Genomic DNA, 26,668 nt, shown 5'->3' with positions numbered 1-26,668 from the left:
TTATAATATGAAAAAAAATACAATTTTATTTTATTATTTTTCTATATATGTTTTTAAGTTACACACATACTGATCAGTGAAAATATTTTTAAAAGGATTCTCATATCCAATAATATTTACATTAAATGTATTTAACATTTTATTTTTTTTATACACATAATAATTTGCTGTTCAGCACTTGTTCCCAATTGTCTTGCCACCCAGATACGGAAATAAAATCCGCTATTAATACCATTGCTGTATTTTCAAACCTTTTTGAGTTAGCTTCGAAATCTAGTTTTATAATCCTTAACCTGTTATTAGTTTTCAATTGACAACATAAAGAACTCTAAACCAAAATAGATGCCAAATGAACTCTAAACCAACAGTAAAAAAAATGTCAAAAACCTTATTTAAGAAACCCACAGAAGAGGGGCCGTTACAAAGGCTACAACATAACAATCACTGCTACTGGACAGATCTTCGGAAAATCGTAATCTGATAACTTCGTAGGTTCAACATTTAACTTTTATTTATTTCTACTTGAACCTTTTACTTTCTATTTGCATATAACTTAACCAATATATTATAATAAACTTTGGCCATTAATATTTTTTCATTTGCAGTTTTAGTAACCATAAACCACTGGGAGTTTGTAGATTGGCGGACACTGAACCGGGAAAAAAAGCTAAATCTCCTTTTATTAAATCATAGACATGTCCTAATTCAAAGGGTCCAACCTTATTTACGTGTGTAGTGTGTAGCAGTCTGTGAGTGTATGTATGATAGCGACCACCTGTATGTTTGATTACGGATAACAGACTTAGCCCCCCCCCCCCATTAGGTAAGTAGCTAAGGTCACGGCTTGTAGGTTAGGGGGGAAAATTTTTGTTAGTTGATGTCCAATTTTAATCCACGCAGTAGAACTGGCCACTGATATACAAAGGTTCCGATTACGGTTAACATAGAATATGGCAGTGTAAGGATGTTAGGTTAGGGGGGAAAGATTTGTTATTATTATTATTATTATTATTACTATCCAAGCTACAACCCTAGTTGGAAAAGCAAGATGCTATAAGCCCAGGGGCTCCAACAGGGAAAAATAGCCCAGTGAGGAAAAGAAATAAGGAAATAAATAAATGAAGAGAACAAATTAACAATAAATCATTCTAAAAACAGTAACAACGTCAAAACAGACATGTCATATATAAACTATTAACAGCATCAAAAACAAATATGTCATAAATAAACTATAAAAAGACTCATGTCCGCCTGGTCAACAAAAAAGCATTTGCTCCAACTTTGAACTTTTGAAGTTCTACTGATTCAACCACCCGATTAGGAAGATCATTCCACAACTTGGTAACAGCTGGAATAAAACTTCTAGAGTACTGCGTAGTATTGAGTCTCGTGATGGAGAAGGCCTGGCTATTAGAATTAACTGCCTGCCTAGTATTACGAACAGGATAGAATTGTCCAGGGAGATCTGAATGTAAAGGATGGTCAGAGTTATGAAAAATCTTATGCAACATGCATAATGAACTAATTGAACGACGGTGCCAGAGATTAATATCTAGATCAGGAATAAGAAATTTAATAGACCGTAAGTTTCTGTCCAACAAATTAAGATGAGAATCAGCAGCTGAAGACCAAACAGGAGAACAATACTCAAAACAAGGTAGAATGAAAGAATTAAAACACTTCTTCAGAATAGATTGATCACCGAAAATCTTGAAAGACTTTCTCAATAAGCCTATTTTTTGTGCAATTGAAGAAGACACAGACCTTATATGTTTCTCAAAAGTAAATTTACTGTCGAGAATCACACCTAAAATTTTGAAAGAGTCATACATATTTAAAGAAACATTATCAATACTGAGATCCGGATGTTGAGGAGCCACCGTCCTTGACCTACTTACAATCATACTTTGAGTTTTGTTAGGATTCAACTTCATACCCCATAATTTGCACCATGCACTAATTCTAGCTAAATCTCTATTAAGGGATTCACCAACCCTAGATCTACATTCAGGGGATGGAATTGATGCAAAGAGAGTAGCATCATCTGCATATGCAACAAGCTTGTTTTCTAGGCCAAACCACATGTCATGTGTATATAGTATGAAAAGTAATGGGCCTAGAACACTACCCTGTGGAACACCGGATATCACATTCCTATAATCACTATGGTGCCCATCAACAACAACTCTTTGAGATCTATTACTTAAAAAATCAATAATAATGCTAAGAAACAACCCACCCACTCCCAACTGTTTCAGTTTGAAAACAAGGGCCTCATGATTAACACGGTCAAAGGCAGCACTAAAATCAAGGCCAATCATACGAACTTCCCGACCACAATCAAGGGATTTCTGTACAGCATTGGAGATTGTAAGAAGGGCATCACATGCTCCAAGGCCTTTACGAAAACCAAATTGCAAACTAGGGAATAGATGATTACCTTCAGCAAACCTATTAAGACGTTTTGCCAGAAGACGTTCAAAAACTTTAGATAATATGGGAGTTATGGAAATTGGGCGGTAATCAGTGGGACTTGAGCTACCACAAACACATTTACATAGAGGAGTAACATTACCAATTCTCCAACTAGTGCTAAAAGCTCCTCTTCTTGCTAACTTGCGCAAAATAACAGATAACTTTGGAGCTAAGAAATCTGCTGTATTTATAAAAAACAAAGGAAAAATACCATTTGGGTCTACACCTCCATAAGCATCAAGGTCCATCAACAGAGCTTTAATCTCACGAGATCGAAAAGCTAAACTAGTTAGTTTAGCCTCAGGAAAACAGGAATGAGGAAGTTCAAGTTTTTCATTACTCTGTTTACAGTCAAAAACATCAGCCAAAAGGGTTGCCTTTTCCTTTGGACAGTGAGTGACTGAGCCATCTGGTTTAAGTAAAGGAGGAACTGTTGCATCTACACCAAAGAGTGCAGATTTAAGGGTAGACCACCATTTATGTTCCTGAGTTGTACCAGAAAGTGTTTCTTTTATGGTTAAATTGTACTCCTTTTCAGTTGAGGCATAAACTCTCTGAGCAAAAGCTCGAAGCTGAGTATAGTTGTTCCAGGTCAAATCTGATCTGTTCCCCTTCCAAAGATGATAGGCCTCCTGTTTCTCCAAATAAGCACGTCTACAATCATCATTGAACCACGGTTTGTCCTTCACTCGATACCTTAGCACACGAGAAGGGATACGCCTATCAATTATGTTGACTAGATTCTCATTCAAAGGGACAACAGGATCTACACTATTATATAATTGTGACCAATTCAAGCACAAAAGATCATGTAAAATCCCATTCCAGTCTGCTTGGGATTTCATATAAATTTTACATGAAATTGTTAGTTGACGTCCATTTTTAATCCACATGGGAGGAACTAGCCGCTGATATACAAAGGCTCAGCAGGCCGGGTATATTGTATAAATTCTTTGATTATTAGGTTAGGAAATTTTTATAATCTTGTGAACTGTGATCCAAATTCATATAGATCCTCCTACGATCCTTAATTGGCAACTTCACAAAATTAAGATAAACATTTATATCTGTGATTATTATGTGTGAAGTGTCTCTTTATTTGCCACATTCAAGGCTTTGCTAGTTAGAGAATTCTTCCTAAATTCGTCACTTTTCCCATCTTGTACATTATACACAGTACTGGTAAGGTAAATATGTACTGTATATTTGTACTGTCACTATGACTTGCCCCCCCAATCCCACTTATTCGAAGTAACATATGGTAGGACTTCATATTCTTACTCATTGCACGGTTAGATATACACGTTAACGCTTGACACAATTAGATGGATATTCGTCCAATACTTGAGCACTACCGCAAGAGTGTTATTGGGTCCTTTGATTGGTTATAATATTACATTGGAATCGTCTCTGGCTAAGACTCATTTTTCCTTTGCCTATACAAAATACACCAAGTAGTCTGGGTTATTGTTTACATATTCTCTTTCCTCATACGCCTGACAACACTAAGATAACCGAATAATGATTATTCGCTCAAGGGATTAACTACCGCACTATGATTGTTCAGTGGCTACTTTCCACTTGGTAAGGGTAGAAGAGACTTTTTAGCTATGGTAAGCAGCTCTTTTAGGCAAAGGACACTTCAAAATCAAAATCAAACCATTGTTCTCTATGATGATGATTGTATATCGGCCCGCAACTTGGCTGGATTATACTATGTGAAAGCAGGATACACATGTTGGATTGGCACGGACACAGGCAGATTGACAAGATAATGATGGAATGAAGCAGCAATGATGACCGGGAGGGAGTCCAAAGGAGGTCTTGCGGTCATGCTAAACCCATTCCTTCTCGGTTCTGGAGAAATTACGTTTTTTTTATAAGAGGTCTTGATCACTAGTCATGAGTAATGCCATAGCCTTTGTACTATGGCCTTGCACTGTCTTGGGTTAGAGTTCTCTTGCTTGAGGGTACACTCAAGCACACTATTCTATTAGTTTCTTCATTTTTTTTTCCTCACTGGGCTATTTTCTCCATTGGGATCCTTGGACTTATAGCATCCTGCTTCTATGGGTATAGCTTACCTAGCAATAATATTATTAACATAACCTAGGATGCTGGGTTTAAGCATGACTGTGTGGCTTTACCACCTGCGTCCACACAGCTTTAGGTTAAAATACTGGGTGTCCGTAAATTCACGTTTGTTCCGTAACCGAAATACAAACCACGCTATTTACAAAGGGTTATTACTTTTAGCGTAGCTGAAATGGCGAGCCATTAGAATTTAACGAGGGTGTATTACCCCCGCGCTAGTTAGCGGGGGGGTAGGGGAGTGGTAGCTAGCTACCCCTCCTCCCCCTCACACACAGGTGAATACTCACTTTCACTTTTGGCTCGGACTGTGACAGACGTCTGTCTTGGTCCTCGCTTGGCAGCCATTGTCTGTTTTGTCTTTACTTAATCGCTTACTTTTCTTTTACTCAATATATATGTAAACATGTTTTCATGTTTGTATATATATTTGAGTATAGAAATAAGTAAGTTTCCTTTTCAGATGTGTGTGTGTAGTGTACGATATCTACGTGGAGGCCTCGGCAGTTAGGCCACCACGGCCTAATTTTATGGGTTGCGATCGAGTTTGACTTCGGTCTTTCTCTCTCTCTCTCTCTTGAGGTCGTTCACCCTTTTACTATGTTTTACTACGCCCTTGTAGCTTCCTTCCCGTGTGGGTGGGGTTGCTACGCCGTACATTTTGTTTCAATTAGTTTATGAATCTAATTGTAGTTGTTAATTTTTCAGCTTGTAGAACGATTCCTTTCGGGGTTTTCGTTTTTTTCTTTAGTGTTCATTCATTTTTAAATTACATAATTACATAGTTACATAATTATAATTGTTATAATTCTGTTTTGGTTACAGCTCTCCTTCCGCGAGTGTAAGTGGTTGTGAGGGCACGTGCCTGTTGTGTAATTCTTGTTCCTTTTCCTCGGGATTCCTCTTCGGAGCCTTCCCGGGGGAATGAATGTGTACTAATATTATTTGTTTTTATTTTTTTACAGTTACCGATCTAGTTCGTTTCTGTAATATAGCAACGGTGTGAGCTGTCTGGTTGAGTCCTGGGGATTCGGCTGTTGCTGCCTCCCCCCTTGTATTGTCGTCAGGGGCGTGTCTCCTTCTACTGGTAGTACTCCCGTGTCGACGGACAGCTCTCCAGTTCATTTTAGAACAGTCAGGAGGCTTGCCTCCTTGGGCGGATAACTTTCCTTCCGAGGGAAGTTTTTTCCTGTCCAGGCTTGAGCTTTTCCTCTTTTGGGGGGTTCTTCTCTTGCCTTTTTTTCGTGCGACTATGCTCTTGGTGCTGAGCGGTCGCACCTGCAGTTTCGCTCAAGGGGCTGGGCAACTGCAGGAGCTCCTCTTCGGAGGATTGCCCCTTTTAGGTCACTGGCTGACCAGTCTCTTCCACGAAGTGTTTCTCTTTCGTTCGCGAGAGAGTACACTCATAGAGACTCCTCTTCGGAGGTTTCTTCTGTTGCTGTTGCTGTTGGCCTCCCTCGCCGTAAGGCCCTCCGTCCGCCTCGTCGTAAGGGCCTCTCATCTCCCTATAAGGGTGCTTGAGGCGCCTTTTTGAATCTCCGTTTGCAGCCTACAACTTCTTTTTCTCGATCTTCCGTCTTGGTGCAGATGGACAGCAGTCTAATCTCGTCTTCCGACGGGCAACGGTCTTCCCGACGGACAACGGTCTTCCCGACGGACAGCGGTCTTCCGACGGACATCAGTCTCCCGGCGGACAACGATCCCTTCGGGGCTAAGGGTTGCCCCCACGGGGGTTCTTCCCTTGCGTGTCAGGGTTTCCCTGCGCGCCCTTCTGTTCGTCAGCGCTCTCCTGTTCGTCAGCGCTTTCAAGATGATCTTCCCTGCGGTTCCTGTTACGTGCCCTGTGCGCCCACGTTCGCCCTCGCGATCTAGAACTTCGGTTCAGGTCGGGGTCAAGGACTCTTCTTCTTTGCACAGGCTTCCACGCGTAGCCTTCTGCTCGTCAGCGATCATCAGCTCGTCAGCGATCATCAGCTCGTCAGCGATCATCAGCTCGCCAGCGATCGTCAGCTCGTCAGCGATCATCAGCTCGCCAGCGATCTCCGGATCGCCCACGTGTGTTACAGCTGGCACGCCAACGTTCTCCAACACTACTGAAGGAACATGGTTCGCCAGCTACTAGCTCAACTGCGGATGCTGATCGCCAACGCGCGACCCTCAACTGCAGATGCTGATCGCCATCGCGCGACCCTCAACTGCGGATGCTGATCGCCATCGCGCGACCCTCAACTGCGGATGCTGATCGCCATCGCGCGACCCTCAACTGCGGATGCTGATCGCCATCGCGCGACCCTCAACTGCGGATGATGATCGCCATCGCGCGACCCTCAACTGCGGATGCTGATCGCCATCGCGCGACCCTCAACTGCGGATGCTGATCGCCATCGCGCGACCCTCAACTGCGGATGCTGATCGCCATCGCGCGACCCTCAACTGCGGATGCTGATCGTTATCGCGCCATCGCACAACCCTGAACGATTGCCCGCTTACGCATGCTGCTCCTCATCGCACAACCCTGAACGATCGCCCTCTTGCGGATGCTGATCACCATCGCACCCTTTCACGCGATCATTCACCTGCGCATGCTGCTCGCCATCGCACAACCCTGAACGATTGCCCGCTTACGCATGCTGCTCCTCATCGCACCACCCTGAACGATCGCCCTCTTGCGGATGCTGATCACCATCGCACCCTTTCACGCGATCATTCACCTGCGCATGCTGCTCGCCATCGCACAACCCTGAACGATTGCCCGCTTACGCATGCTGCTCCTCATCGCACCACCCTGAACGATCGCCCTCTTCCGGATGCTGATCACCATCGCACCCTTTCACGCGATCATTCACCTGCGCATGCTGCTCGCCATCGCACAACCCTGCACGATTGCCCGCTTACGCATGCTGCTCCTCATCGCACAACCCTGAACGCTCGCCCTCTTGCGGATGCTGATCACCATCGCACCCTATCACGCGATCATTCACCTACACATGCTGCTCGCCATCGCTTACCGCCAGCGATCTTCTTCACCTACGCGGCAGCACGATCCCTCGCCGTCACGCCCATTCGCCTGCGCGCCCGCGCGATCGCTCGCCTGCGCGCCCGCGCGATCGCTCGCCTGCGCGCCCGCGCGATCGCTCGCCTGCGCGCCCGCGCGATCGCTCGCCTGCGCGCCCGCGCGATCGCTCGCCTGCGCGCCCTCGCGACCGCTCGCCTGCGCGCCCGCGCGACCACTCGCCTGTGCGCCCGCGCGACCATTCGCCTTTGCGCGACTGTTCGCCCTCGCGCGACCATAGTTCGCGGCGAATTCCACAGCCGGTGGTAGCAGCAGGGACGCGTGCTCCTAGGCGGCACTCGGGATCACCACCTCCAAGCACAGGTTGGTAGTGCAGGACGAAGACAGGTCAGTACAGCATTCTTCCCACCTTCTTTTCAGGCAGGAACCGTCGTGTCCTCTCCAAAGGATCGCCCGATCCCTTTCACCTTAGCGAGGATTTCGGACTCTGTGTCCTTGGAGCAGCAGACATGGTTTGATCCGCTGGCACGGGCGTTAATGAGGTTTATGAAACCAGCACTCACCGGCCAGGGTAACAAACCAGCGGCTGTCTCTCCTACGCTGAAGAGAAAGAGAGGAGTGGACTTCGTGGTGACTTCCCCCAGGGCGAAGTTGGTTCCCAAGAGGTCGGTCTCGAGGGTCCCCTCTCCTGCACGAGTACTCTCTCCTTCTCCCGCCCTGGAAGGATTTTTGGCGGGGGGGCTTTCCGTTGAAGATTTCTCCATCGGACAAGGGGTGACTGCTTACCTCTTCCTCTGGGAGCTTACCAGGTTCTTTCCCTCCTCGGTTACGGCCCGAGGTTTGGTTCAAGGAAGCTACAGGAAGATCAAGGGTACTTTCCTCCTCTCGAGCTCAGGCACCTTGGCCTTTCGTCGTTAAGTATCTACTTGCGGACAAGCTCGATGTTGTACCATCTGGACGCGCTGACTGAAGGCTTCATTCGGGTGTCTCATCTGTGGAGGTCAACGACCTCAGACACCCTTCCATCCTTGAGAAGAGTTTTGTCTTTGCCCAAGGACAGAGACTTAGACGTCTGCTGTGCGGAGTAAATCGACTTCCGGTTTCACTCCTCCAAGGCGCTTTCTTCCAGACTCTGCAGGGCTCCAGCTCCCTTTTCTTTCAACCACGTCGGCCCAAGTTATCGGCTACGACAACTGGGACAAGGTGTCCAATTGCAGTTTCCTCCTGTCAGGAACAGATGGCACGGGAGACTCCCCCGGGGGGGCATAGTCCTAAAAGGAGTTCACGAACTCTAGGATTGCAGGTTTTTTCGCTGGGAGGATGCTTAAGGTTACTCATCCGAATGACAGCTTCCCGATGCCCATTCCCGCACAATCTCTGTGAGTAGCCAAGGATATCGCGCCTGCCGTCTCTGTCAGCGAATTCAGTGTCTCTGAACCTCTATGCCATAGCATCAGCAGAGTTGCCCGGTTGGGCAGAATGATCCATACCTTAGGCGAAGGTCTTCCTTAGGATCATCGACGGCTTCACCCCCGGCCCCCTCAGTCGATCCTTTCTTGTAAGGAAGGATCTGAGAGGGGATGTCCATAGTCGACCTCTCAGCCCTGATCAAGTTTGTCGAACAAACTTCGGCCAGCGTAGACCAGCAGAATCGATCAGACTGGTAACGAGGCGACAGGACTCCTTTAACCCTGGATCGGAAGGACGGGTACTTTCAGTTTCCATTCCATCCATCTTCCAGGGTGCTCGTCGAATTCAGCCTAAACTGCAAGTATTCCTGCTTATGATGCAGTGTGGCTATCCCGCCGTGGCATAGCAGGTTTGTTTCCCCAGAGAACTCTCCCTGCCTTCCTCTTGGCCGCTCAGGTGCAGACTTCCGCCTCCTCTGCTGTTTGGAGGGCTGGTCAACTCCGGTAGGCTCGGGTTTCTACCTTCTTCAGCGCCGGGAAAAGCTTCCGAATGCTGACCATGAGTGTGGGCTCATGGTATTTTGCTTGGAGCCTTCTCTTCCTCTGCCTCAACATCTGGAGTATCTGGCCATGATATTGAGTCAACCGCCTTACCACGTTGGAAACCCCGCTTCTCGTCCGTCCAGCGAGGTTAAGCAACGTCGGTACTTGGATGGGTGACCACCTGGGGACGCCAGATTCTGTTACCACATCCTCCGAGCCTTCCTTTCGGTTCACCGTGGCAAGACTGAGGAGAGTCGCAGTACCTGTTCTCAGTCAAGCAGAGTTTTCAGCCCTACCTTGGAACGTTTCCTAGTTCTTCTTTCCTCATTGACCCGTTTATAGTCCGAACGGTCGCCTCAGGATAAGTTCCATGTGGGGCGATCCAAGTTCCGGTGGCTTCAGGCAATGTTTAACCGGACTCCCTGGCCCTATGGGACCAGCGGAACTATTAAACCTACAATGGGTGTTGACCTATGGAGCCTCTTGATGGTAGTGGATATTCTCGTCCTTTCCCCACATTCTTGATGCGGTTCTCGGACTCGTCAAAGGAAAGGGGGGGGGGGCATGTTCCGGTCCAGGCCTATGGTCAAGACCTGAAGGATACCTCTCCATCATTCAGGCAGGCTTAAGGGCCTTAGTCTGGCCCCTCTTCAGATCCTACCGCTCCTGCCAAGTCGCCCCGTTGCGTGTCGACTTCATGCTAACCAGCAGGGGACGCATTTTCACACCTTCACATCTTGCAGTAGAGATATCGGGATGATTGAGATTCTCTCAATTCCACCATCGGCTCTCTCATTCCAGGCAGGGGAATGTTTCTCTCAGACTATCCGAGCAGAGCCTCATAGAGAGAGTGTACCTAGGGGTCTTTGACCTTGGGTAACCAGCAAGTGCTGGTCTGGGGGACCTGATCGCGACAGCTTGGAACCTCAAGCTTCCGCTAGTTTTCCCCCCAGTCTCAGACCCCGAGACTCTGGCAAGATGCATTCCGGTGATGGTGGGACAACTTCGACGCCTGCGTCTTCCCTCCTTTTTGTCTGCGGACAATGGGTCTCAACAAAACCAGGTTGTCTGTCAACCTTTCAATGGGAGAGCTCCACTGGGACTATGTGCAGAACGGTTTCTGGACCCTCTGCTTCCCCTGACGGAACTCCCGGGAGAGCTTCTCCCACGGCGCAGACTACTCAAGCAACCACACTGCGACATCTCTCCCGAACCGGGGCGTCGCTTCGGCTTCATGCCTGGAGACACTACGCTTCCTCCTCTAGAAGAGACAACCCGCTACAGTCGCGGTACGGAGGTCGCGTCATCTGCGATAGTCATCCACAGGGGTCTCCCAGGCAAAGTGAAGAGTCTAAGGTGGTTGGTGCCGTGGGAGATATACCTCTTCCCGTGAGGCCTCTTCTCCAGCAATAACGGTCTTATTGCCTTTCGGCGGGAGGAAACTCCTTTCCGCTCTTGGCAATGAAGCCTGTCGCTCAGCCTTTCCCTGACCTTCAGGCTTAAAGGAATAACTTTTTCCTGCCCGCTGGATCTATCCTCGCTCATGCGAAGCTACGATCGTCCCTGCCCTAGTCGGAGGAAGACCTCCAACTTGGAGCATGGCTCGGACTTTTAGTCCTTTAAGAGATCTTCTCAAGACCCTTTTACGACAGGCCTCGGATTGTATTCCGCCCTGGGTCTTCTGCTCACTCTGGCCACGGCCAGTGTGTAAGCAATCTTCTTGGTCTCTTACTACTCCCCCCCTTTCTAAGGAAGAGGGGAAGGCAACATTCAGGCTCGCTCCTGAGTTGTTGGCTAGACTCAGAATCTGTGGGTCCCGACCCTTCGGTCCGATTCATTCAAGATTTTGAGTCTCCATTCTGTGTCTGATGTCCCAAGACCTTCTCTTTCTTGCCAGTACAGGAATCGAGAGGTTAGCGCTGGGAACAGCTGCAGTTTGGCCTCAGTTGCAGCCGATTTGGGAACACAAGGAGGACATGGGGGGAGAGTCACCAGTATACCTCTTCAGCCCGGACTCAAGGACATTCATCTCGACCTGTCTTCAGACCCTCCCCCGTCACGTCGCCCTACAGCACGATGTTGGATACATCGCAACGTCCCTCGCCTTCGAGTAATACTACTCTGTGACGCAGGTGCTACAAGCTGGAGTCTGGAAGCGTCTGATGACCTTCGCAGCCCGCTTCCTGCAGGGCGTGACCCACAGGAGTCTCGATACGTTTTCTATCGCTCTGTGGTGGCTACACAACAGCTGGTCTAACCTCAGGCTCCTTTTTGGACAGGTAGCAGAAGGTTGAGGGCATTGTTATCAGGTTTTAGTCTGCATGAACGAAAGAAGTATGTCTGGCCCTTACTTCTTTCTTCATCATCCCCTCTACGGGGAAGCAGCATCCTGGTCTCTGCATAGCTGACCTCGAACCTCTGCAGGTAAACCATGCTTCCTTGTGTTCCGAGTATTGAGTCAATACTGTCGCGTCCCCCATACCCTGACGAGGTGGTATTGGGAACGTCTTAACCCAGAGTTCCTTCTGGAACTCCAGGTCAACTGCCTAAGACGGGTCACACTTCTTCCTTCACACACAAGCTTACATAGGCCACATGGTTCCTTGCGGTGCAAGGAACTTGTGAGGTGCAGGGACTCCTTTTCTCGAGTGCGACTCACTCGGATTCTGAGTCCCCGGGTAAAGCCAAAGCCAGTATGGCTGGGGACTTTCCACCCTTCCTAAGGGATAAGTCACCCTTTGTAAATAGCGTGGTTTGTATTTCGGTTACGGAACAAATGACAAATTCGAAGATAATTTGTATTTTTCCTAACCATACAAACCTTAGCTATTTACACATATTTGCCCGCCAGCCCTGTCCCCCAAGACAAGTCCTACCTCTAAGTGAAAGTGAGTATTCACCTGTGTGTGAGGGGGAGGAGGGGTAGCTAGCTACCACTCCCCTACCCCCCCGCTAACTAGCGCGGGGGTAATACACCCTCGTTAAATTCTAATGGCTCGCCATTTCAGCTACGCTAAAAGTAATAACCCTTTGTAAATAGCTAAGGTTTGTATGGTTAGGAAAAATACAAATTATCTTCGAATTTGTCATATTAGTTTTAGTGTGTTTTTGTATTAATATAAGATATTATTCATACACATTCTGTTTACTATCTTTTCTAAAATCTTATAAGATTTTTTAGGATATATTAATTAAGGTAAATCAAAATGCATACCTGTTTAAATTTTATAATGTCTTGGTTTTGCGGATTGATTACAAGTTTATCTGCCGCATCCATTGCAGCGCGGCTGTCATTTAAAGAACCAACTGCAGACGAGTTTTCTCTGATTCCCAGACACACCCCAGACTAAACATATTGCATATGAGGCAAAACTTGTGAGTTTATAAATGATTTAGAGCAATTCTTTTTACTGAACAGTCATCAATATTTTTATAATAGGACACTAAAACCAAGACTCAAATTTACGAACACGCTGTACATTAATTCCAATTAGATTGCTGCAGCTCTTTTGTGTATTTGATCTCATATTGTCTCATTTTGTAAATGTATATTTTAAATTCAATTATCAACCTCCCCCCTCTGGCTGAATCAGTGGGGCTGCAACCTAAGGCTACAGTAAGCCTTTTGTCTGTATCTGTGGTACAAAAAAATAATTATGTATGGTATTTCACATTGTATTCTTAGATTCTATTAATGCAGTAATCAGTAGATTGTTTTTTGTAGAATTTTTTTTTATTTCTAATGATCTAGTGACATATTTTGTAGTTATTACAGTAGGTCTATTGTTCTTTGTTATAATGTAAAGCTGTTCACCCTTATAAATAAAATATAATCAGATCTTAAAACTGTGACTAATCTTATCTCATGATAAGTGAAGTAGACAGAATATAGATATTGTGAATGACTACCTAGTATATTTAGGAGAGGTCTAACTAGAGTCAAATACTTTTCCACAGATCTTCATATCATCGGGTTTTGATACAGCTCAAGATGTTGTGTCATCAACAAAGCCAAATTAAAAGGACTACAAGACTTTTTAATTTGAATGTCATTAGGTTGGTTTCAACCACCACATATGGAAGTCAGCACGTTGCCTCCCAGCGCAAGAAAGGCGAGTTTTAGTTTTATTACAACGTAGAGTACTTTCAATGGAAGTTATAATACTCATCTTTGAATTGATTGTAAATTTTAAAATGGATTTTGACATAGGAAAAAACGGATTTTGAGCGAAGCGAAAAATCTATTTTTGGGTGAGATAGCCATGGCGTCCTGATGGAAGGTTCCTTTTTGGTAGCTTCCTTGGGTATAAGACTACTAAGATATTCCCAGAGAATTTAACCACAGGTTATCACAGAATTCTAACTTCTGGAGCGAGTATCTCAAAGGTTTCCCTTTAAGACATCGTAATACAACAGGGGACGCGCATGTCTGAACGCGCCACATATCTATCTTCACCCCGAACAGAGTTAATGCTTCGGTGTGTAAGGACTGAGAATAGCTGGGAGCCGTTCCATAGCTAATCTCACTCGTGGCTACTACTGATACTCGAGACGTAAACAAACGGACGCCATTGCTCTAATGACGTCACGCCCGTCTTCATCCTGAAGCCAGTTGCTGCCCATCACCATGATACAGTAGCACAGGGTGGGAACAAAACTGGACGAAGTAGTAGGGAGGGTCCATCAGGACGCCATGGCTATCTCACCCAAAAATAGATTTTTCGCTTCGCTCAAAATCCGTTTTTTGGGCTCAAGCCATGGCGTCCTGATGGAAGAGTACCAGAGAATCAATGTATCGTGGTAGATTTTCCCCCAGTATTAAGTGCCTAGGCATTGACAAAACAGCAAAGTAATCTTAGATAAAGAACCATAGGAACGAAGTATCCTGCCCCCCTTGGCAGGAAGTTCCCATGGGCTATGCCGACGTCAAAGTGGTATTGAAGGGCTATTCATCCTGAGAGAAGAACTTGAAGAACTTAGAGATGAAGCGGAATGTTTGGTATTTGTATAGGAACATTCTGAAATTAGACCAGTGGTGGTTGGGCACTGTGTATAGAGTTCATCTCTTGGTTATCAGAAGTAAGTATTCGTGTAGGAACCTTACTTAGTCAGGGTGAATATAATTTAGGATTAAACATCTTAAATTCTTCATAACCATAAGAAAGGAGGAATAAATAAAACTATGACAGGTATGTATTTCATAGTAAGTAGGAGCTGAAAGAGACGCATAAGTAATAAAATAGAAATTTTATTTCACAATGCAGAAATTAAATAATTTACAGCAAAAGTAAAGTTCATTTACAGTAATAATAATGTACATAGAAATAAAGGCTTGCTCTTGAATCTGAAAAGGAATTTCAGGATATTAGTAGGTACTCGTTCTCGAGGAACGCAAGTCTTTAAACAACACATCATGCTCAAGGCATGCGGCACTTGTGTGACACTATGACATTTCACCTGGGATAAGAACAGTTATAAAAGCACTAAGTGTTTTTAGACATCACTATGAATCGCTCGAGGGTCAACATAGGCACCCGAAGAGTTAGAGTCCCAAGTAACTCACTGTTCTACGCAGAGTTAGGTGCAGGTTTCATAACACTACCTGCGGCTACCACAAAATGTTTGACTTCGTGCACTTGTTTCGCATAATGTTTAAAGAAAACTCGCGAGGACTTCCAGCCCGTGAAGTTTTTAAGGCTTTCAAAGTCCATGCTCTGAAAGAAATTCAGAGAAGATGCCACTTTTCTAGGATCATGACCAGCGGGTGTACTGTTCGGATCCGCTCTGCGAATGAAGTAGGTGATTTTCGCTCTTAATTGTTTCAGTGACAGGTCGCTGCCCGATGTTTCTCCTTTGAAGAGTTGGCCTCCACCAAAGTTCGAAGTTCTGCGAAGATAGACCTTGAGACTCTCTACTGGACATAGAGAGACATCCTCCTTCAGGGGGCATATTCTCTAAGGGCCCCATCTTTTGGTGGGTAATTCATTTTTAGCGAGAAACGTCGGATCAGGGGAGAGGGTCACTTCTCCTGAATCGGTAAACAGGATGTGTCCTTCTTCTCTTGATAATGCCACTATTTCGCTGACTCGAGCTCCCGAAGCGAGAGCAAATAAAAATATAACTTTCTGAGTCAGATCCTTGAGGGGGCATGAATCATTGTCCAAGTTGGAGGCGAAATGGAGTACCTTGTCTAGTGACCAGGAGATCGGTTTCGGAGGGGGTGCTGGACGTAGGCGAGCACATGCTTTTGGTAGTTTGTTGAAGATGTCGTTGGACAGATCAATTTGGAAAGCATATAGAATTGGTCTAGCCAAGGCCGATTTGCAGGTTGAAATCGTATTGGCTGCTAATCCTTGTCCATGAAGGTGAATGAAGAAGGACATACAGAAATCAATTGTGATTTCTTTAGGATTTTTTGCCTTGACAAAGGAGACCCATTTCCTCCAGGATGATTCATATTGCCGTCTCGTGGATTCGGTCTTGTATTCCTCTAGGAAGTCTAGACTTTTCTTTGAGATCCCAAACCTCTTCTTTGCGGCAAGGGAGAGAAAATCATGAGATGAAGGTCCTTGATTTTCGATGATGAAGCGAAGACAGTCGACTTCTGTACTTGTTGAGAGAGAACTGGGCCCGGGAGAGGGATCAGCTTGGGCTGCAGCTCCAGGACCAGGGGGTACCAGTTGCTCCGGGGCCACTTGGGAGCCACTAGGGCCGCTGTCCCTTTGAAGGTTCTCAGTTTGGAGAGGACTTTCAACAGAAGGTTGGTGGGAGGGAACAGGTAGATCTTGGACCACCTGTTCCAGTCCAGTGACATGGCGTCCACCGCTTCTGCTTTGGGGTCCTCGTACGGGGCTACGTACAGAGGAAGTTGATTGTTGTCGCTCGTTGCAAAGAGATCTATCTGAAGTTCTGGGACTTGGTGAGAGATGAAGGAGAACGATCTTGCGTCTAGAGACCATTCCGACTCTATCGGGTTTGTCCGAGATAGAGCATCCGCTGTCACATTGCGGAATCCTTGTAGGTGAACTGCAGACAGGTGCCACTTCTTCTTCTCCGCCAGACGGAAGATTGGGAGAAGCACCTGATTTATCTGGGGCGATCTTGAGCCTTGGCGATTGAGACAACGAACTACCACCGAGTTGTCTAGGGTTAGACGGATGTGGATCGAGGGCGGCGGGGATAACTTCTTCAGAGTTAGAAGGACCGCCATGGCCTCCAAGATGTTTATGTGGAACGTCTTGAATAGTGGAGACCAGGTACCTTGAACCTGTTTCTGGTGGGAGTGACCTCCCCAACCTTCCAGTGAGGCATCCGTGTGGATGTTGAGTGATGGAGGAGGGTGTTGGAGAGGAATGGACCTTTTCAGGGCCTTTTCTTCCGACCACGGCTTTAGGAGGCGTCGTAGTCTGTTTGGAAGCCGTCTCTTGAGGTCTCTTCGAGCGATGGATGCCGAGCGTCTCCAGACTCCCGCGGCATCCTTTAGCTGTGCACGAAGCACTGGGTTTGTCACTGAGGCGAATTGTAGAGAGCCTAGAACTCGTTCCTGCTGTCGTCTTGAAATGCGTTTGGATTTCAGTAGTCGCTTGACAGACCCTGCTATTTCCTTCCTTTTCTTCTGGGGGATGGAAAGGCGGTGTGACTGAAGATTCCAGTGGATTCCCAACCAGTGAAACTTCTGAGCTGGAGAGAGGCGAGATTTTTTCTCGTTGATCTTGAATCCCAGGTGTACTAGGTACTGGGTAACTTCGTTGCAAGACTTTGCACACTCTTCGGGCGATGGAGCCCAGACTAGCCAGTCGTCGAGGTAGGCCATCACCTGGACGTTTCTTAGGCGGAGCTGTTGTACTATGGCATCCGCCAGTTTTGTGAAGATCCGAGGGGCCACATTGAGGCCGAAGGGCATGGCCCGGAAGGCGTAGCTTTTCCTTTGGAGTCGAAATCCTAGGTAGGAGGAAGCGTGATGGTTCATTGGAATGTGCCAGTAGGCATCCGCCAGGTCTATAGAGACCGTGTAGGAACCTTGAGGCAGAAGGGTCCTTATTTGTTGAAGCGTCAGCATCTTGAATTTGTTGTTCTCTATGAACTTGTTGAGGGGGGATAAGTCCAGAATGACTCTGAGTTTGTCTGAGTCCTTCTTGGGAACACAAAACAGTCTCCCTTGGAACCTGGTGGACTTTACCTTCCTTATCACCTTCTTGTTCAAGAGGTCTAGAACATATTCTTCCAGAAGGGGGGTTGATTGCTGGAAGAACTGCTGGAAGATTGGGGGTGGTTGCGTCCAACTCCAGCCTAGACCGTTCTTGATGATGCTGTGTGCCCAGGGATCGAAGGTCCAACGATCCTGGAATTGGCGGAGTCTTCCTCCCACCGGAAGCACTTCATTGCTTCTGGTGTCCCGAGGACTTGTTGCCTCGGCCGCTAGCTCCCTTTCCTCCTCTACCTCTGGAGGGACGGCGAGATGCGTCTCTGCTTGCACCCCTGAATGAGCCTCTACCTTTGGCATGAAAGGTAGTTGATGGTTGCTCAAAGGCAGGGGTGAAGACCGGTGACTGTGACAACACCGGTTGGGGGACCAATTGAAAGGTCTGTTGTGGTTGGGCAACCACTTGGGAGGTAGCGGGTCCCGGAAACTGACGTCTTTGCTGACGTTGCTGGGGTTTTGACTTTTGAGGTTTCCTCTTAGGCTGAGGTCCGTCGTCCTGAGAGGGTTTCCTTTTCCTGGACATGCCCCACTTGTGGAGAAGGTTCCTATTCTCCGTGGCGGCTCTGTCAGTTATTTCCTTCACAAGGTCAGAAGGAAACAGGTGCTTTCCCCAGATGTTGGAGGAAATCAGCCTCCGGGGTTCGTGTTTCACGGTGGCACCGGCAAACACGAATTCACGACAGGCTCTTCGAGCCTTTATGAAGTGGTACAAGTCCTTCATTACCGTCAGTAAGTGGGATTTGGAGAGTACCATGTAGTGATCTGGTACTCTAGTGTCACAGGCCATAACTTCCAGTTGGACTTGATGAGAAAGAGATGCCGCAAGCCTCTCCTTCGTGTCTTGTTCCCGGCGAAGGAGGTGATCGTTGAGCTTAGGGAGGTCTTCATTAAACTGACGTCCGGCGACGTCAGGATCGAGCCTTCCCACGACGAAAGTATGCTGAACATCTTTCCAGTGTCGAGCGTCAGGGGGGGTCACGATGGAGAAGGGTCTGCACTCCTCCAGTGCAGGGCAGGGTTTCCCTTCTTCCGCCGCTTTAAGGCATGCAGCTAAGGCCTTTTCCAAGAATGGAAGAACCGCAGTGTCAGGTGCAACGTACGTAGGGTGCTTCTTGCTCAATGCCGGAAGCTTAGAGCAGGTAAAGCCTCTACTCTTAAATGCGGAGGCTAGCATAGCCTGGGCCTTTATGAGATCGAACACTATCTCTTCCTTAGGTTCGGTCTCTTCCTTCGAGGCAGGTTCGGAACGAAGCCGGACGTAACAGTCCGGGTAGGCCTCAAAGCTTGGGAAGAACTCCACATCTTCCAAAGGGACCGTGCCGATCTTATCACTGACAAAGATCCTGCCGGTCGCAATAACCATATGCTCTGCATACCTCCACGGGTTGGCATGAGAGCAAGCGGGGAGATCCTTGACCGAAATCTTCTTCGGCTCCTTGACCGAAATCTTCTTCGGCTCTCTGGATCCTATCATCGACCTGATGGACTCCTGGTTCTCCTTCAGCCTGTCGTCCATGACGGCTCTAATCAGCCGGATCAGTTCTTGAGTAGAAGAAGAAGGATCCGGAGTCGAGGAGGTAGACGGAATAGACATTTCCGTCGGTGTAGGAGTAGGAGGGGGGATGGACGAGGGAGCAGCTTCTAGCTCCGACTCGGTGTACTCCACCTTGTCTTCGTCCTCTTCGGCTCCTTGAGCCATAAGCGTCTTCTCCGTGTCTTCCGAGACGTCTGAAATCTGTTCATCATCCTCGGAATCCAAACGACACTCGTGCATGGACTGAGCCATGACCACATCAGGTTCCACCGTAATTTGGACAGTGGGGATCACATCTTTGGGTACCACTGAGTCAGGGGAGGCCTTAGGGAACAATAGTGACCTCAGTTCTTCGGTGGCCAGGTACGGTCCGGTAGCATTTTTCTGGAAGCCCCGCACCCACTTGCGCAGCTTTTCACGAGAAATGTCTCTAACCTCCGCTGAAGGAGGGTTATGGAAGGCCTCAACTAGGTGGGCCTGGCAGACCGTACAATCCAGTGGATTCCAAAACTTCAAATCCCCTTTCTTGTCTGCACAAGGGGCGTGAGTCCTGCAAGCCGTATGCCCGTAAAACTGCGGGCGTTTCACAGCGCAGAAGGCGAAATCACACTTCATCTGCTCCTCCTGTGGAAGAAAGAGAAAAGGAGTATGGGGGAGTCATAAGAATGGCTCTTAAACTAAGTTAATATTAATCATTAATTTTAACTTAAAGAAGGTGTGATGCATAGAGAATGAAAATAGTAAAGGAGAACATGCTCCATGCATCTCGCCCGGCTGGTTACCATAAGCTTGGTCCCTGGATAATCCAAGTGACCGAGGGCACTGGATATAGTTTCCTAGAATTCCAAGTATTTTGGAATTCCATGGAAAAAACCAAGGACAAGATTGGGACCGAATTCATTCGGTTCCCAGTTAAGGGCCAGAAGGCCTCATTTAAAAGGTAACTGCTTCTGGCAACCAGCCGCGCTAAGATGCACATAGCATGCTGGAATTAGAAGAATGCAAAGAGACAGCATGATCACTAATAGAGCAGTACTAGGTACTGATCTTAATAGCAGAAGCAGCTTATCTGTTTGCGATATAGGGCTATCATAGTCTTATGATAGCTACAGTAAGGGGGTGCAAGTATTCTTGACGCCTCCGGGGCATCCGGCAAGCCGCCGGCATGCCGGAGCTCGCTCCAGCATAGATTCTGGCATTAGGACAGACAATTTTCAAAGTCAGTCAAATACCAGGATGGCGGCCGCCGGCACAACGGCGGCACGCCGGCAGGGAGCGGCGGCTCCGGCAGTCGGAGGATGCCAGGTTGGTGACTGGGATAAGGATGGTAAAGGCTGTATCGGGTTGCCGGCAGTATATGCCGGCACTCCGGCGGTCGACCGGCAAGCGGACGACTAGATAGGAGTAGGAGAGCCGCCGGTAGTAGCCGGCGGCAGCCGGCAGTCCCTCGGTACACGGGGGGCTGGCGGCAAGGTTAGGGAGAGTCACCAAGTAGGAGGCAGGTATTGCCGACAGTAGAGGCGGCAAGAGACCGGCACCCGGATAGGGAGAGAGACAGGGGAGAGGGGGGAAGGGATGTAGGAAGTACCATCAGGATTCCAGACATCCCTCCCCCTCCCTGAGGGGGTGTACCCATGATAGAGGCAGGCTCTAACATCCATGAGCAGGGGTCACTAGGGACCGGGAGCAAGGTAGCCCAAGGGAGGGCTAGGGAACACCCAAGGGGGGGGGGGGAGACTCCCATATGCAGAACTATACTGGTAACTAACCTTATAGGACACTATGAAGGTATATGTACCAGAGCGGACTGCACAAGGAAGCTCGGGTAGCCCTACTCTTCCACCCTAAGGAGGAGTTGTAGGACAGGGGACAGATGAGTATAAACTAACCTAAGCATAGGCTAGGCTATACAAGAGATAGGTGGGGAGGGAGAAGAGAGAAGTCTTCCCAGGAAGGGTTTCTGTACCAGAGCGGCCACTAAGGAAAGGGAGGACACTCCCTAACCTAAGATCAGGCAGATCAGCTAAAACGGTGCAAGAGTACAGTTTCAGCATGGAACAGAGAAACCTTCCTAACCTAACCTAGAACAGGGCTAAGAGTCCTGAACTAGGAAAGGAAGAAGACATATCGCTATCGCAGGAAAGTCATAGACTATCCTAGCCATAGAGGTAGGCTAGCCTAACCTCACTCTCGGACGCAGCCCTAAAGGGGGTTCATTCCTTTAGGGAGGACAGAGAGGCGATATATACTCTATTAGACAATTAATCCCTTTACTCAGAAAAGGAATCAAGGCTAAATAGAGGGAATGCCAAGGCAGGGGATGAAGGAAGCATATAGGGGTCCTAACATTAGGTTAGGCTAGAAAGAGTCACTGACTAGCCTATCCCCTATATGGTCCCTGAAGGCGAAAACATTTGCATCACTGTCAAAAGTATTGTAAAATAATAATGCCACTATCTTCATAACTTAGTCTAGGATCACTAATAAATCATGCATGAACACTTGTATGTAGGCTCCTGGCCTGGGGGCTATAGTAGCCGACTGGTATGAGGTCAATCGATGACCGATAAAAAGCGTCTAAACACGATATAAAAGTTCCTAGCTATGAAGACTAAATAAACTAATGTATTCGATTAGTATATAATGCCGGAAACGTTGTTGTGGCTAACTAAATAAGACATGCATAACAACAACGACGCCATAAAATGGCGGGTCCGGTAGAAGCACAGCTCTGCCACAAAATAGCAATTATCTCGAAAAGTAATATTTACTTTACGGCCAGAGCTTAATTAAACAATACTGGAACCTTGTACTCAACTTTCCAGAAGAAGGCGAGGCTGAAGGTAACGACATAGCGAAGATGCAAAACGATAAAGTTAACACAGGGAAAATCCGTCTAAGTAGGGCAGCTACTAAACAAAGGATGAAGACGGGCGTGACGTCATTAGAGCAATGGCGTCCGTTTGTTTACGTCTCGAGTATCAGTAGTAGCCACGAGTGAGATTAGCTGTGGAACGGCTCCCAGCTATTCTCAGTCCTTACACACCGAAGCATTAACTCTGTTCGGGGTGAAGATAGCTATGTGGCGCGTTCAGACATGTGCGTCCCCTGTTGTATTACGATGTCTTAAAGGGAAACCTTTGAGATACTCGCTCCAGAAGTTAGAATTCTGTGATAACCTGTGGTTAAATTCTCTGGGAATATCTTAGTAGTCTTATACCCAAGGAAGCTACCAAAAAGGAACCTTCCATCAGGACGCCATGGCTTGAGCCCAAAAATCTATTTTTGGGTGAGATGGTCATGTCGTCTGGATGGAAGGTCCCTTTGACAGCTTCCTACAGTATAATATTTCTGCGAGTGATATTACAAAAGAATTACCGTCAGGTATCATGGGGTTCTAACCCACGGAACGGCTATCCTAAGATATCGTGTATAATCAGGGATGTATCCGTAGAAACCATAGATATCTGCAACCCCAACAGACTTGAGCCAGTCTAGTTAACTTTAAATACAGTATATAATCATACTAAACTGTCAGATTTTAATTTTGTTAATGATTTGGAGAGATGTGATTTTTATGTCCTTTATCACAAAATTTTCTCGAGTACTAATTATTGGTCTTGAGTTGTGTAAATGTAAACGAGCACTGATATTTCTTGGATTTCCTTATAGCCTATGTTTCATCTTATGGTAAATATAAGTTCAAACACAGAAACACACTTTGCCTTTCATGGTCTATTTAGTTCCTTAATAAAGTTAGAATATATATTTCAGTGGTTCTTCTTACTTATCACTTGCTTCAAAAACAGTGAGAAAAGTGCCCACAAAAATCAACCGCACGGTAGCCACCATATGCGTTAAAATGAATGGTGAAGCGGGATCGTATAGGAGCACCGGAAGGTGATTTGATGTGTAAGGGCTCCTTATTTATCCCCCCCCCCCTTATTGGATTAGACTGGGTAAGGTCTGTTTGGGGTGCAAATATCTATGGTTATCTTAGGATACGTCCTTGATTATACACGATATCTTCGGATAGTCGTTTTCGGGGTTGGAACCCCGTGATACCTGACGGTAATTCTTTTGTAATATCAATCGCAGAAATATTAAACTGTAGAAAGTTGCCAGAAGGAACTTCCATCAGGACGACATGGCTATCTCACCCAAAAATAGATTTTTCTTACGTCAAAATCCCTTTTAATTATGCTGACTGGAAAAATTCTTAAATTCCACTTCAGGTTTCCTTGTTGTAGGATATTTTATACTGTATTTGCAATCTTCCATAAGGATTTCTATATAATGCTGCACTGGATTCCATACAAATTAACATTAATGTACTGTACATAAAACACATATGCTGCTTTTTTTAAACATCTGACTTACCTGGTAGTTATATATATAGCTTAGTCCCTGACGTCACGGCAGAAATTTCAAAACTCGCTGCAATCGCCGATTGGGTAACCAAGTGCACCACCAGTGCGCCCTCTACCCAGGTACCTGGAACCATTCCAATCATTCCTCAGATCTTCCCTGCCGCCTTACTGGTGACTTCGTTGGAAATTCGCTCGCTTTGGCCTGTGTTTTTTGCAGTTAATTTGGTGAAGTACACTTTGGTTTTGAATGTCGCTCGTTTGGGTTTTGTTTTATTTTGACTGAGAGTGAGTGGTTGGTATATGATCGCTATGTTCGTAAGCTTGAAAGGGATAGGATCAGGAGTTTTTCCCCCTACTGTAAAAACTAACGAACCAACTCTTAAAGACATGATGGTGGAAGAAAATCATTCCACCAGAACTATGACGTCACAAGTCATGTGACATAAACTGTACAAAGAATGACTTGCAAAATATGTAAATTAATTTCTTCTTCTTGCAAAGAATGAAAAGAAAATACTAACTTACAAAGCAAAAGTATTTAATTTTTTATAATGTAAAAGGAAATATATTATTTTTAGGAAAATATTTGTCCTATTAGTATACTTTCTTTAGATAATCATCGATCTATTATCAGAGATTAAAACTAGCGTACAGTCAAATTTACACTACGTAGTTTTCTTGACGATCGATACAATCCCACAAAATACTTTGTATCGTTATTAAATATTTCGATATTGGGAATACTAATATTAATCGTATAGCCTATTGGATTCTCATTCAACCCCTTGACGAAAGAGTAGAATCTCTCGCAGCGGGCAGGTTTAAATTATGGTCTGATGTGAAAGTTAAAAAGTACAAGTGTCAGTGCTAATATCAGTGCAGTGGAGGGTGCGGCTGCTCGGACCTGTCATTCTCCTAGCCCTGGACCTCTTCCAAGCTCCCCAACCCCTGGGAGAAGGAATGTCATCAGGCGAAGCAGAGGCGAGAGGCGTTAGCCCCCGAGCAGTCGTCCCCTCGAGCGTACCAGTTGATGCTTCCCAGGACGCTCACCCTTGCCATGGGAAAGGCGAGGTAAAAGTGTTATCTTCGCCGTCGGATGACACAGCTCACAGACGGGGCTGTCATCTTACGTATTTCCCTTCCTGCTAGACAAGAAGAGAGTTGCTCGTCATGATGCCGAGTGTCAAAATTCTAAACGCCATGACGCCAAGCGTCAAGAAGGTCATGACGCTGAGCGTCAAGGAGTTGGACTACATCACGCCAAGCGTCGAGTAGTTGGAAGTCATGACGCCAAGTGTCAAGAAGTTGGACGTCGTGACGCCGAGCGTCAGAACCTTGGAAGGCATAACGGTGAGCGTCGAGAAGTTGGCCTCGTGACGCCGAGCATCGGAACCATGGAAGTCATGACGCCGAGCGTCAAGAACTTGGACGTCGTAACGCCGAGCATCGGAACCATGGAAGTCATGACGCCGAGCGTCAAGAACTTGGACGTCGTAACGCCGAGCGTCAGAGCCTTGGACGTCAAGCTACTAACGCTGCTGTAAGAGTTAGACATAATGTTTGACGCCGAGCGTTGAGTAGAGCAACAGCTTACCAAGCCTCGCGAACCTGGTAGCCATGACGCCGAGCGTCTAAAGGAGGAACATCATGCTAAGCGTCGAGAGACTGGTACGCATGACGCCGACTGTCAAGGAGTTGGACATCGGGACGCCGAGCGTAAGAGCCTCGGACGTCATGAAACCGAGCGTCGAGATCGCGAACGTCATAGTTCCGAGCATCAGGATCGCGAACGTCATAGTTCCGAGCGTCAGGATCGCGAACGTCATAGTTCCGAGCGTCAGGATCGTGAACGTCATAGTTCCGAGCGTCAGGATCGCGAACGTCATAGTTCCGAGCGTCAGGATCGCGAACGTCATAGTTCCGAGCGTCAAGCATTGGAACAACGTGACGCCAGGCGTCATGATATTGGACTCCTTGTCGCCAGAAGTCAGGATATTAAGGAGTTGACTCCTAGGAAACAGGACGTCTCTACCTCAATTAGAGACCTGTCGGAAGAAGGGATGGACGGTCACCTTTCCCCTAGTGATCATTTAGAGGATATCTTGGAAGGAGAAGATCCTAAGACCCTTCATCCTTCATTGGATTTAAGAAACTTATGAGAGTTTTTACCGAAGAGTTTCCTAATTATTTTATTCCTGCTGCTCCTCGTTCCCCGCCTTCAGAGTTTACGCTAGGGAAGGCGTCGAAGGAGTCTCTGTTCATGAAGATGGTGTTGTCTCGCTTATCTAAGAAAGCCTTGAGAATGATGGGGGACTGGATGCAATCCAAGAAGGACCAGGGAAAGACTGTTTTTTCTTTTTCCCCGGCCAGATTGGCCTCCAGATCTAGCGTTTGGTACGACACTGGAGAAGCTCCCGGCTTGGGAGTTCCTGCCTCTGCCCAAGGAGACTTTTCGAGTCTGGTGGAGGCCCCTCGTCGGACAGCCATGAGAAGAACCAGAGTGTTCTGGTCAATGTCGGAGCTGGTTCACCTTCTCAAAGGCATCTTCAGAGCTTTCGAGGTGTTTAATTTCCTTGACTGGACTCAGGGAGCGTTGGAAAAAAAGGTTTATGCTTTGAAGGATGTGGACACTGAAAGCCTCGGGTGTTCTTAAGAAATGGACACTGAAAGCCTCAGGTGTTCTTAAGAAAAGAGCCCAAATGTGCTCTTTTTTTTTTGGCTAATGGGGTTACACCCATACAAAAGTCGGAATTCCTGTACGTACCTCTTTCTTCCTCCCTTTTCCCTCAAGAACTGGTCAGAGAGGTCTCTTCCGCATTAGCCCAAAAGGCCACACAGGATTTGGTGTCTAAACCAGCAAGGAAGGTTCTGCCCACTTCTTTCTCAAGCCGCAAACCTAAGAAAGAAGCTCCATCCCATCAAGTTTCGCAGCCCTTTCGAGGGAAAACTTTCAGCAGGGGTAGTACCAGACCCGAGGGAAGGAGTCAAAGAGAAGAGGCTCAAAACCAGGGCGAAGCAGAGTCTGACTGC

General features: G+C 46.8%; 1 protein-coding gene across 2 annotated transcripts in view; it reads left to right on the top strand.

Moving 5' to 3' along the window:
• Window positions 1-405: 405 nt before the first annotated feature.
• Window positions 406-26,668, top strand: part of LOC137633259 (acyl-CoA dehydrogenase family member 11-like) — a 104,499-nt gene continuing 78,236 nt past the window's right edge. Inside the window, exons 1-2 of one of the 2 annotated variants that reach the window (XM_068365465.1) lie at window positions 406-488; window positions 13,489-13,643. In XM_068365465.1, coding sequence (XP_068221566.1) covers window positions 13,523-13,643 — 121 coding nt within the window. In that variant the 5' untranslated portion in view covers window positions 406-488; window positions 13,489-13,522. Of the gene's footprint in view, window positions 489-12,778; window positions 12,907-13,488; window positions 13,644-26,668 lie in introns of those variants that run through there. The other variant, XM_068365463.1, reaches the window with a different exon arrangement.

Source organism: Palaemon carinicauda, chromosome 42 (genome assembly GCF_036898095.1).
Source record: "Palaemon carinicauda isolate YSFRI2023 chromosome 42, ASM3689809v2, whole genome shotgun sequence".
NCBI classification, from domain to species: domain Eukaryota; kingdom Metazoa; phylum Arthropoda; class Malacostraca; order Decapoda; family Palaemonidae; genus Palaemon; species Palaemon carinicauda.
Note: the sequence above shows the minus strand (reverse complement) of the source record. Positions and strands in the feature narration are given on the sequence as shown.